Genomic DNA, 12,569 nt, shown 5'->3' with positions numbered 1-12,569 from the left:
ACGGGGGCGGGGTGGGGGGGGGGGGGCGGGGAGAGAGAGAGAGAGAGAGAGAGAGAGAGAGAGAGAGAGAGAATCCTGAGCAGGCTCCATGCTCCACATGGAACCCGATGTGGTGTTCAATCCCACGAACCTAGGATCATGACCTGAGCCAAAATCAAGCGTCGGATACTTAACCAACTAAACGAGATGAAGAACACCATAGTTGTTCCTGCTGCAAGCCAGCCGAACATCCCCAGACCCTCCCCTAGCTGGGCTCCTGCAGTGCTGGCCCCGAGGGTGTGGCGCTGGAGAAAAGACAGGGGAAGGGAGAAGTCAAAGAAAGGGGAGAATGGGGATAGGGGAATGGAGGGAACTTCTCATTGACTCACCAAGGAGCCAGGGAGAAGGCCACCTATATGCCTCAGGAGAAAACAGAAGGGTAGAAGAGGGGGTAGGAGAGACCATCAGAATAGCCACCTCTGTGGGCAACAAGAGCAACAGCTCCCATGGGTGGCAGGGACCATGGGAGTGACAAGAGAACAAGAACAGTACAGTATCATGACTGTACATAGTGCAGCTATGCTGTCTGCAGGTCACACCTAGAAGGCTCTGACTGCTCTTCCTCCCTCACTCTTTTCACACACCTTCCAAAGTTCTTTAACTACAACTAAAGAGGCAAAAACCCATTTTCCCATTAATAAAACAATTTTAATATTTTCTAAGTTGAGATACAGTTGCAATTATTTATGATGCTTATGTATGCATAAAAGGCTACTGCCCATGGTTTTAAATTTAACCTACTGCATGAAATAGACTCAAAGTGTGAAAAAAGGATGTTTGCCATAGAAAATTATAGGTCCAATCTGATGAGAGTCTAGAAGATAAAATTGAATAGCTTCTCCCCACAGTAAAATTCATAACTTCAGCTGTACACAAATAGTTGTAGGTATGGTGTGTTTTTCTTTTTTAATGGACTAAAACCAGTGTACAAGAGGCCAGTGTTGTACCACCGGGGGTAACTTAAAGAAAACAAATGAAGGAAAACAAGTTTTCTTCGAAAGAACTGGTATGCAGAAATTTATTACCAACAAATTTATGACTCACAGAATTGCTTTAAACATACCCCACAACTCAAATAAGAGAGTTTTCTGATATCTTCTGGTGTTTCTGTATGTGCTCCTCACCATTACTTACTTAGCTGTGGGGATGAGAACTTTGTTAATTTCCTCAGTCATTAACTATTTAGAGACACCCAGCATTAGCTGGCTGCTAAAAGATACAGATCAGATGAAACCTCTACTTTAGAGAAGCTTCCAGCTAGCTTAGCAGAGGACATGTACATAAATCAATAGCAGACTCTGAATGAGACAGACGGAACTCCTGACTCCTGCCTAGCTGAACAGGCAGTGAATGTATGTCACAATACAAGACACCATGAGAGCTCACAGAAAGAATGCCTAATTCTGACCAAGGGGAAAGAAAAGGCAGAATTTACGGAGGTGAGTCAGACTGGGACATAAGGCTGGATGAGGACAAAGTGTGCCGGAGATCAAGGAAGCAGTGAAAAACCAAGAAATCTGTGGCACAGTGCTAGAACATTCATTGTATGTTACCCTGTGGCAATGCAACTAGCAAGTAGCATGATATCACGAAAACCAAGGCTCAGAGGAGTTACGTGACCTGCCTGCACTCAACACAGCTAGGAAGTAGCAGAGCTGGTATTCGATCCCAAATCTATTAGGCCCCAAAGGCACACCAAAGTCCTCCCAAGGACAGGAGAGGTTTTTTAGCCACAAGTGGAAAGAACAGGCATTATGTGTTCAGAGAAGTAGTCTGAGCGGGAGTGGGAAATTGGGGGTGATGGAAAAGGCAAGTCGAGAGCCCCAACCAAGAGCCCAGGTGGCCAGGCCATAGCCAACAGGAGCCTTGAAGGATGTGAGTAGAGCAGTGGCTTTGTGATGCTCAGGAGTCTTTGTAGCATGTACTAGGACTGAGTGAAAGAAAGCTAGGTTGGCAGCAGTGAATGGGCTACTGCAAAGGTCTGAGTTAGAGATATTAAGGGCAAAGTGAAGGGAACAGCACCAGAGACAAAGAAAGGAGGCTTGATAATGGCCTGGATTGTGGGCAAAAAGGTAAAAAGCTTTCTGTGTGGAGTGCTGTCTAGGCAGATGATGGTGCTGCCATTCATTAATACAGGGAAGGAAACTAATCTATGTCTTAGCCACACTGAGTTTGACGGGAGGGGAGGGCAGCCAGATGTCCAGGAAACCAGGAAACCACAATGCACAAGGAAGTGACAGGTATAGTCTTGGATGTGGATAGGGTTGCCTAGGGAGAGCAGAGCAATGAGACAAGAACCTGAGGATGGAAATGTTGGCAAACACCAACATTTAAATAAGCAGGAAGAGGAGGACTGATAGGAAGGAGAAAGTGATCATGAGAGACACAAAGCCCAAGTGGTAAGGGTATTCAAATGAAAGGAGCTTTAGTTTGGTTTGAATATGGAAAATAAAGGAAGGCTTCCAGGAGGAGGTGATATTTGAGATAAGTCAGAGAATGGAAGACTCTGGAGGGTCAGAGAGAGTGAAGGAGGAAAAAGGAAAAGGGTACTCCAGATGAAGTTAAATGACATTAGCTAAAGCAGGAGGGGTAGATGACATGGTGGGGAGCAAGGTGCAGGATAAGAGGAGAGTAAAATGCATAAAGCAATTTGGGGGACAAAGCCTGTAAAGGAAGGTTAGGGTAAGCAGGAAGTGGTTCCCATTTCTGATCTAACTGGCTCCTAACCACTCACTGGTCACCTGGTTTCAGCCCCCTCATAACCCTTCAATAAGAAAGAGTTGTATGGAAGTTAAATAACTTCAATTTATCATGCCTTGGGAGAAAGATTACAGGCATGGTGTCAGAATTCTCATTCAAGCCTAGGTTCTGCACTTCTTAGCCATGTGACATGAGCACTATCAGTTTTATGATACATGAAATAGATGTGCCAGGTGTTAAACTATTGTTTCTTGGCTCCAAAGCCTCCCTTCTATCTCCTGTTATGTGATGCTGGAGATGGGACCCCGCAAAGAATGCTTCTGCTCTGCCAGCTGTGCCCCACTAGACTCTGCCAAATGTAAGGCTAGAGGAAAACTGAAAAGCTGGAGGAGGAAGAAGGGACTTTATCCCTTCCTGTTAGTTCTCTGTCTACTGAGTCTCCCTAGCAATGGTTCTTCCTCTGGGAAGCAGCAGTTCATTCTAGTAGCAGTAACTGATTCCAGTTTGCAGGTTTTCCATTGCTCACAGAATCAGCAAAATCACCTCAGGACTTTTGCACTTGCTACTCCCTCTCCCTAGGATGCTTTTCCTTCAGGTATTTGCACAGCCCACTTGCTCACTCCTTCAGGTCTTAATGAAATGTCATCTTTTTTTTTTTTAATTTTTAATGTTTTTTTTTNACTCCTTCAGGTCTTAATGAAATGTCACTTTTTTTTTTTTTAATTTTTAATGTTTTTTTTTTTTTTTTTTTTGAGAGTCAGAGAGACAGCACGAGCAGCGGAGGGTCAGAGAGAGAGGGCGATAACAGAATCCAAAGACAGGCTCCACGCTCTGAGCTAGCTGTCAGCACAGAGCCCAACACGGGGCTCAAACCCACAAACCAGGAGACCATGACCTGAGCCAAAGTCAGATGCTTAACCGACTGAGCCACCCAGGCACCCCTGAAATGTCATCTTCTTAACAAGGTTTCACTGACTATCCTATTTGAAATTACAACTACTTCCCCCACCTCATTGTCAGCCTCCCTTTTCTGCTTTATTTTTCTCATAAATATTCACCTCCAACCGACATTCTACATGAATTTACTTATTTGAGTACCATATGCCTTGCCTCCCTACCAAAATAAGCATCACAAAGGCAATGATTCATCTGCTTTGTGATTCATCTGCTTTGTTCATGGCTGTGTTCCCAATGCCTAGAGAAGTATTTGGCTAATGGTCGATACTCAAGAAATATTTGTTGGATGAATGAATATAAGCTAAAAACATGTATTCGGTTTACACGGAGAGAAGACAGGTATTTCCTCACACATGACTGAATCATTTGAAGAAATACTGGCTGCCCTTTATATTCTAATCAGTATGAAGGAAAGGGCTTATTTTCCAAAGACTACAATTAATATTCCAAACAACTGGTTTTAGGCAAAAGCATCCATGTGTTCTTCATTCATTCTTTTAGAATGTTCCTTAAAAGGAGGCCTTATAACAATCATTTTCACAAAAAGGATAAAATGTATTTGGACCTGGAAAAACTGTTAGAAAAAGTTACAGAAGGATTAACTAGCTTCTGACAAGATGGGACAGTAATCTCTACCAAGTAATCTCTACAAATTATACTTGGGCATTGACTTTGGCATAGTATCCACTCCATTTCAGCTTAATATTTCTAACTTTTCAGATAAACTGATCTCACAACATTTTATCTAAAACAGACGAATGATGGGGTACCTGGATGGCTCAGTGAGATGAACATCCAACTTTGGCTCAGGTCATGATCTCAGTTTGTGGGTTTGAGACCTGCATTGGGCTCTGTGCTGACAGCTCAGAGCCTGGAGCCTGCTTTGGATTCTGTGTCTCCCTCTCTCTGCCCCTCCACCACTCACACTCTGTCTCTCCTTCCAAAATAAATAAACACTAAAAAAAATAAAAAATAAAAAATAAAGAAAATAAAACAGATGAATGGTTGGGGTGCACAGATGGCTTAGTCAGTTAAGCGTACAACTTCAGCTCAGGTCATGACCTCACAGTTTGTGAGTTCGAGCCCCGCATCAGGCTCTGCGCTGACAGCTCAGAGCCTGGAGCCTTTCAGATTCTGTGTCTCCCTCTCTCTCTGACCCCCCTCTGCTCATGCTGTCTCTCTCTCAGAAATAAATAAAACATTAAAAATTTTTTTAATAAAATAAATAAATAAGTAAATAGACATTAAAAAATTTTTAAGGGGTCCTGGGTGGCTCAGTCGGTTAAGTGTTCGACTTTGGCTCAGGTCATGATGACACGGTTCGTGGATTTGAGCCTCACATCAGGCTCTGTGCTGACGGCTAACTCAGAGCCTGGAGGCTGCTTCAGATTCTGTTTCTCCCTCTCTCTCTGACCCTCCCCTACTCATGCTGTCTCTCTCTCTCAGAAATAAAACGTTAAAAATTTTTTTAATAAAAAATAAAAATTTAAAAAACCTTAAGAAAAAAACAGATGAATAGTTAATAAGCAATTTCTAATTCTAATTTCATCTCTAATTATCTCCACACAATATTTAGTAAATATATAGAAAATATTTAGTAAATCAAATAACCTAGGCCAAGGACATTATTTTCCAACATCCTAAAATAGCATCCTTTCCCTTTAATTGTTCAGCTTTCTATGGAATGTTGTACATGCAGCAGCCACCAGATTAAAGGATAATCTTCCCTAGATGGGCTTGACCTATTTACATGATGACCCCTTCTAGCACATGTTGCTTCATTAGTAACTAGCACTCACAATTATTTGTGCTGTAATTCTATCTAGTATCATCTGCAGTTCCAGAATTATTTAAAAAATTTTGCATTGAAAAGATTTCTAAGGGATAAGGTAGATCTATATATACTAACATGGATAAACTCCCAATAAATGTAAGAGAAAAAGCAAGCTGCAGAACAATATGTATAAATAAAATGTGACCATATATTAAAATATTATGTACAACGGAGACAGGAAAAAGCCTAGAAGACTATACATTAGCTTCAAAACAGTTGCTACCAATGGGGGTTGGGGTGGTTAGATTTTCTTTTTGGGGGGAGAGGTGTTAAAAGGGCCTATGCCTTCTTTGTAGCATTTGAAAAACATTTTTTTTTAAAGATTTTATCTTTGGGGCACCTGGGCAGTTCAGTCAGTTAAGCATCCAACTCTTGGTTTCAGCTCAGGTCAAGATCTTGCAGTTCATGAGTTCAAGCCCCGCATGAGGCTCCCTGCTGCCACTGCTGATGTGGAGCCTGCTTGGGATTCTCTCTCTCTTCTCTCACTGTGTCCCTCCCCTGTTCACACCTGCTCTCTCTCTCAAAATAAATAAATAAACCTGGGAAAAAATTTATTTTTAAGTAATATCTACACCAAACATGGGGCTCAAACTCACAACCCCGAGATCAAGAGTTGCATGCTCCACCAAATGAGCTAACCAGGTGCCCCTGAGCATCTGAAATTTTAAAAGGAGAATGTGTTCATGTATTACTTCCATGATCAAAATGTAACTTAAAAAATAAAATGAATGTTTTGTGAATACTACTAATAAAATTTCTAATGGATACTGGGTTTGCCTGGCACCTCCATACATATTCCTTCTGGAAGGTGGCTCTCATCCTCTCCCAGCAGTACTGCTCACCTTTCCCTTGCTCTTCTATTGCTCTCACACTCTGCTCCCAACTACCCACGATAACTCTTCTATTTCCTTAAAAGGACAGAAATCACCAGAGGGAAGTTCACTCAGCTTCCTAACTACAAAACTGCCCACTTTTGTGCCCTTTTTCTCCTTCCCTCCTGCTTCAGGGATGAAGTATCCCTTCTCTTAGCAGCACTTAACCCTCTCCCTCATCACTGAAACCAATTAATAGGAAACTTGCACACCTTGCTGATAACCCTTTACCACTGTAGCTGGTCCTTAATCTCTTTTGCTCCCCTTTTCTCTACCTATTAAATGCTAAGTTCTTTTTTTTTTTTTAAGTTTACTTATTTATTTTGAGAGAGGCAGAGATACCACAAGTGGAGGAAGGGGTAGAGGGAGGGAGGGAGAGAGAATCCCAAGCAGGCTCCATGGTGTCAGCATAGAGCCCAATGCGGGGCTCAAACTCGCAAAACTATGAGATCATGACTGGAGCCCAAATCAAGGCAGGCAGAGGCTTAACCAACAAGCCACCCAAGCACCCTTAAGAGATACACACACACCGTGCATTTTTTAAAATACATTTTACATTTTTTTTTTTTTTATTTTGAGAGAGAGAGCATGAGCAGGGGAGGGACAGAGAGTGAGAGTGAATGAGAATCCCAAACAGGTTCTGTGCTGCCGGTGGGAACCGTTGAGATCATGACCTGAGCTAAAATCAAGAGTCAGATGCTTGACCAACTGAGCCACTCAGGTGCTCCTTTACGTGTGTGTGTGTGTAATTTTATATATATATGTGTATATATCTATAATATTTTTAAGTAGGCTTGTGAGAAGGGAGATGATTTATTTTCAGAAACAAAAATAAAAGCTGAGCTGTCTAGTTAACAGTAGGTTTACAATCTATTGGAAATATGTACGAACCCTCCCCCACAATGGAGTCCCAAATCTTCACTTTGCTTCATGGTTTTCTTCCCCTCTCCATTTTGTGGGCTTATTTTCACAGGCTTTGCAATGAGCATGCACCAAAGAACAAAGGGAGGAGGGACTGAAAGTCTCCGTGTCACCTCAGGGAATGTACGTTTGTTCTAATAAGACTTTTTGCTTTACTTGGGCACAGGTGACATCTTGGTAAGGCTGTAACCTCTGTAGTATTCAGTCAATGAGGAAACGGGGGAGAAACTTGCATGCTATGAAATAAACTGTCTGCTCTAACTGCCCCAAGTGTGCCTGTCCATCAGACACCTGCTCTTGCAAGAATGTTGATTAAAGCCTCACTTCACTGAGCTCCAAGTCTCTGTGTCCCTCCTTTGACTGGGTCATGGGCATTTTTCTAAGAGGCTCCTCACCCAACACAGGGCCTGAACTCATAACCCTGAGATCAAGAGTTGTATGCTCCACCTACTGAGCCAGCCAGACACCCCTTAAATGCTAGGTTGTTTTTTAAACAAAAAATTTAATGTTGAGGTTCCTGGGTGGCTCAGTCAGTTAAGCGTTTGACTTCGGCTCAGGTCATGATCTCCTGGTGAGCAGGTTTGAGCCCCTTGTTGGGCTCTGTGCTGACAGCTAGCTCAAAGTCTGGAGCCCGTTTCAGATTCTGTGTCTCCCTCTCTCTCTGACCCTCCCCTGTTCACGCTCTCTCTCTCTCTCAGAAATAAATAAAACATTAAAAAAAATTTAACTGGGGGTAAGGAGGTTTATATCTGGACAAGAAAATTAAAATTCAATGTTCCAGTCTTTTAAGCAAAGCGAAAAAATGGCAGACTCGGCCCTCTACCTGATGGGCAGGTTTTCAGGACACATGTGAGACTGAAAATTGATCAGTGCAAAGTCTGTCTCACTCTGAAGAGTCGTTTAGGAAACTAGAACCTCAGTAATTTTCTTCTCTGATGGTTACCTTTAATCTGTATATGATCTGCCCACTGAACTCTTAAATGGTTTTAAACACCACCTCTCAGGTAGTGTTAAGATGCACTAATAACCAAGACTTTAAGGTGACAATAAACACACCTGACAGCACAGCTGAGTCACCTTAGTTTTATGGGTTATCCGCTCTTGGGGACATCAGTTTTCCCCAAGTTGAAAAGAAAAATAAGTAACTATGCCCAACAGATGCTGGAGCAAAAGGAGTAAACTTCTGTACTTTGTACACTCTAGAAATAAAGTGAATGCTCTCCAAGAAATTTTTACAACAATCTCTTCTGTGAAAATGAAAAGATTTTCCAACGCCTCGGTTTAGAGTATTTTCCGTGGGGGCAGGAAGAAGGTGGCGGGCCAGGTTTACTGGATAGGGAGGAGCCGGACAGGGCGCCGCGTTTCCCAGCGTGGCCTTCACCTTGCCGGAACACCGACCAACCCCCACCTGCAGCAGGCGGNNCGCATTACCCGCGCCCGCGCCGGCCGCACTGCCTTCTCGTCCTGTTCGCCTTTCTCCTCCTCCACGGCCGCCGCTCCCAGGGCTTCTTGAGGCTCTTTGCGTTGGTACTGGGCGACCTGCCCTCCGGTGCTGGGATTTACCGGACTTTGGAGCCTAGAGGCGGCCATCACCCCGCCGCCGAGGCCTGAGCGCCAGCGCGGGCCTGCGGTGGGGAAGCTGGCGCGGCCTCCGGCAACCAGGCGGCTTCTTGGGGCGGGCGGTTACTAGGGGCTCGGTAACTAGGGACGCTACAGGGGCCGCAAGGGGCCAAAAGGCATTTAAACTCCCCTCTGGCTGCGGAAAACCCAAGATGAGTGCCCCTGGATAGTGAGTACTAAATCTGAAGATTTAGAGGGTTGGCGGGCAGAACAGGGCACCTCTTGGCCAGCTTCACGCTTCACCTAAACGGGCACTTCTCACATTACACCAATGAACCAGCTCGTTTTGCAGGGAAAAAAAAGGCGCATTTTCATTCATTGAAATAACACTTTAGGAGACACGGCTGCAGAGGAAAGCAGGGGATGTTATTGTGTGGCAATCTCGTAACAGAGGAAAGGTTTGTTTCTGTTATTCTAACATGGCTCCCTTGGGAGCCGGAGACTGGCCAGGACTGAGGTACATTTCACTTTGATTGACTTGAGAGCTAGCAGCAATCAGCCAATCCGAAGGAGGCTTCTGGTTACACACGCATTTTTTTCTTCCCTGGTTTGACCAATAAAAGTCCAGAGTTGGATGGAGCCTGGCCCACCCACCAGTGAGGGATAGTGTATGTGTACGAACCAGGCGTTTGCTAGTTGGTTCCATCCACTTTATAGTGGTGGGGTTGAAGGGTGCAAACGCCGAACAGTAACCACAAACACCCCCCATCTCCATCTCACCCCACCAACAGCTCCCACTTCGTATTTGGGCATTTCAAATGGCGCCTTCCCTCTATGTCAGGTGGCTATAAGAGAGGCCTAGCCTTAAAATAGCAGGCGGAGTGTAGTCTTAAGTCCCCACTACCTCAGGAGGAGGCTGCCCCTACCCTCACCTCCCTGTTCTTCAGCCTTTTCCCGCCCCCAGCCCTACAAGCAGCCATAGCCACCATGAGGTTAAGGTATAGTGATATCTAGAACCTACGTATCTCTGAGGTCTGAGCCTTGTTTTTTCATCTTTTCTTGTTTTAACCAAGCTTTACACTCATCGTGGGTCTTGAACTCATGACCCCAAGATCAAGAGTCTCAGGCTCTACTTACTGAGCCAGTGCTGCTGAGCGCCCCCCCACCATTTAAAACAACAACAACTTTTCTTAAAAAAAAAAAAAAAGTTATATTTATTTATTTTTGAGAGAGAGGGCATGAGCAGGGGAGGGACAGAGAGAGAGGGAGACACAGAATCTAAAGCAGGCTCCAAGCTCTGAACTGTCACCATAGAGCCTGATGCCAGGCTCAAACTCACGAACCTGAGCCAAAGTCAGAAGCTCAACTGACTGAGCCACCCAGGCACCCCTGCCCCTGAGCCCTTTTTACCAAGCCTTCCTTGTTCTCGGAGCTGGGCTGTGAGCGCCGGCAAAATCCCCCACTTTCCCACCTCCTTCAAGCTGTTCTTTGTTTTGACTAAGACTTGCTTTGCACACTGGAACAGATACTGGCTGGATTCTGAGCAGAGGCCGGAGCTAGAAGCTCATAAGATATGGACACCCCAAGTGGCCAGAGGTGCTCTTCTTGGGATTTGGTGTAAGCCTGACCCCAAATAGTAAGACAGACCTCCATACCAAAGCACAGCAAATGGAAGATTAGAATATAGTAGAAAAAATGAGTATGGAGGACACTGTCATGTATGTAAGTAGAAGACCAGAAAAATTTCCATTCACCAACAATATTCTAAATTTGCAGTATCTAATAATATAGCTGCAAAGTATATAGAGCAGAAATGGACAGACAGATCTACAAGAACAAAATGACAAATCTCACATCATCATAGGAAGAACTTTTCGTACTTTTGCATTGAGATGTAACATACACAGTGAAGTGAATAGATCCTAGATGCACAGTTAGATGTATTTTGACAAATGCATACACTCATGAAATCATACCACCATTAAGATATAGAACATGGCCATCATCCCAGAAAGATTTCTTGTGCCCCTTTCCAGCTTGTCCTCCATTCCATCCCCTTGACTGTTCTAGAACTTCATATAAATGGAATCATACAGTATGCACTTTTTGCTTTCAGATTTTTTGCTCAGCATACTAATTTTTTTAAAATTCATTTATGTATATATGAGGAGTCTGTTCCTTTTAAAGTACTGAAGAGTATTCTTTACCGGAAGATATAATAGTTTTTCAATACTGGAAGAATTTTCCTCATTTAAATTTTTTTTTTGTGCTCTCCATATTATAATAATTACAGATAAGGAATACTCTTTTTTTTAAATTTTTCAATGTCTCATTTATTTCTGAGACAGAGAGAGAGACAGCGTGAGCAGGGAGGGTCAGAGAGAGAGGGAGACACAGAATCTGAAACAGGCTCCAGGCTCCGAGCTGGCTGTCAGCACAGAGCCTGACGCGGGCCTCAAACCCACGAACAGTGAGATCATGACCTGAGCCGAAGTCGGACGCTTAACCAAACAAGCCATCCAGGCGCCCCTAGATAAGTAATACTCTTAAATTTAATCTGCACTATTAACATTGTCTTTTTCATTTTTTACTTTTTTAAAATAAATTTATATGCTTTTCTCTTTTCGTCCTAAATGTTTATTTATTTTCAGAGAGAGAGTGTGTGAGCAGGGAATGGGCGGAGACAGAGAGAGGGAGAAAGAATCACAAGCAGGCTCTGCACTGTCAGCACAGATCCTGACTTGAGGCTCAATCCCCCAAACTGTGAGATTATGACCTGAGCCAAAATCAACAGACACTCAACCAATGGAGTCACCCAGACACCCCCTTTTTTTAAAAAAGTTTTTAAAGTTTAACCATTTACCTGTTGATGGTTAGTTAGGTTGTTTCTTTATTTCCGCCCTCCTCCCCCCTCCCAGTTTGGTTCTGTCAAGAAGCAGACACCAAAAAGGAGTTAGAAATGCAAGAGATTTACTGGGAAAATTCCTGTGAAAGACAAAAGGAGGAGTAGGGAAAGTCTTCAGGCCAAGATACAATCTGACACTTTAGGAAAGAGCGGGAAAGGAGAATAATTGTGTACGAGGAGTTTGAAACTACGTAACTCTGAGAAAGTCTCAGCCAGCTAAAAAGAGAGATTCAGCACAAAGATTGTTCATGGGAGTTCTACAATGGGCAGAAATGGGCAGATGCCACTAGTCCTGCCATCTCATCATTGGCTAGAGCTCCCTGGAAAGAGTATGTTTTGGGATGGAACACTGTGGAGAATCCTGAAATGCTGTGGCTGCCTGCCAGCTGTCAGCTAGTGGAATGCTGATAAATGGTTAATGACTGGCTCTCTGGGGGAAGGTGACTGAGTGTGTGTGTGTGTGTGTTTACGCTTTTTATAAATTTTAGTGATATGGGCATACTTTGTTTTATTGCACTTCGCAGATTCTGCGTTTTTTTTACAACTTTTACAAATTATAATCCTGCATCGAGCAAGTCTGTCAGTGCCATCTTTGAACAGCATTTGCTCACTTCATGTGTCTGTGTCACGTTTTGGTAATTCTCACAATATGTCAAAATCTTACAGTTATTATATGATATATATTATTATAATATATATAGTATGTAATTTATAATATATTATATAACACCAAAATTTTATTATATATAATAATATATATAACACCATATAATTTTATTAT

The 12,569-nt window shown here is 43.3% G+C and overlaps 1 protein-coding gene across 2 annotated transcripts in view; it reads right to left on the bottom strand.

Moving 5' to 3' along the window:
- FAM161A (FAM161 centrosomal protein A) overlaps positions 1–8,990 on the bottom strand; it is a 24,208-nt gene extending 15,218 nt beyond the window's left edge. For both annotated transcript variants that reach the window (XM_077766449.1, XM_077766450.1), the window contains exon 1: positions 8,755–8,990. In XM_077766449.1, coding sequence (XP_077622575.1) covers positions 8,755–8,913 — 159 coding nt within the window. In that variant the 5' untranslated portion in view covers positions 8,914–8,990. The remainder of the gene's footprint in view (positions 1–8,754) is intronic.
- Between the last annotated feature and the right edge of the window lie 3,579 nt (positions 8,991–12,569).

Source organism: Crocuta crocuta, unplaced genomic scaffold (assembly GCF_008692635.1).
Source record: "Crocuta crocuta isolate KB4526 unplaced genomic scaffold, BGI_CrCroc_1.0 scaffold113, whole genome shotgun sequence".
Lineage (NCBI taxonomy): Eukaryota > Metazoa > Chordata > Mammalia > Carnivora > Hyaenidae > Crocuta > Crocuta crocuta.
The sequence above is the reverse complement of the archived record's forward strand: the minus strand, read 5'-3'. Positions and strand labels throughout refer to the sequence as shown.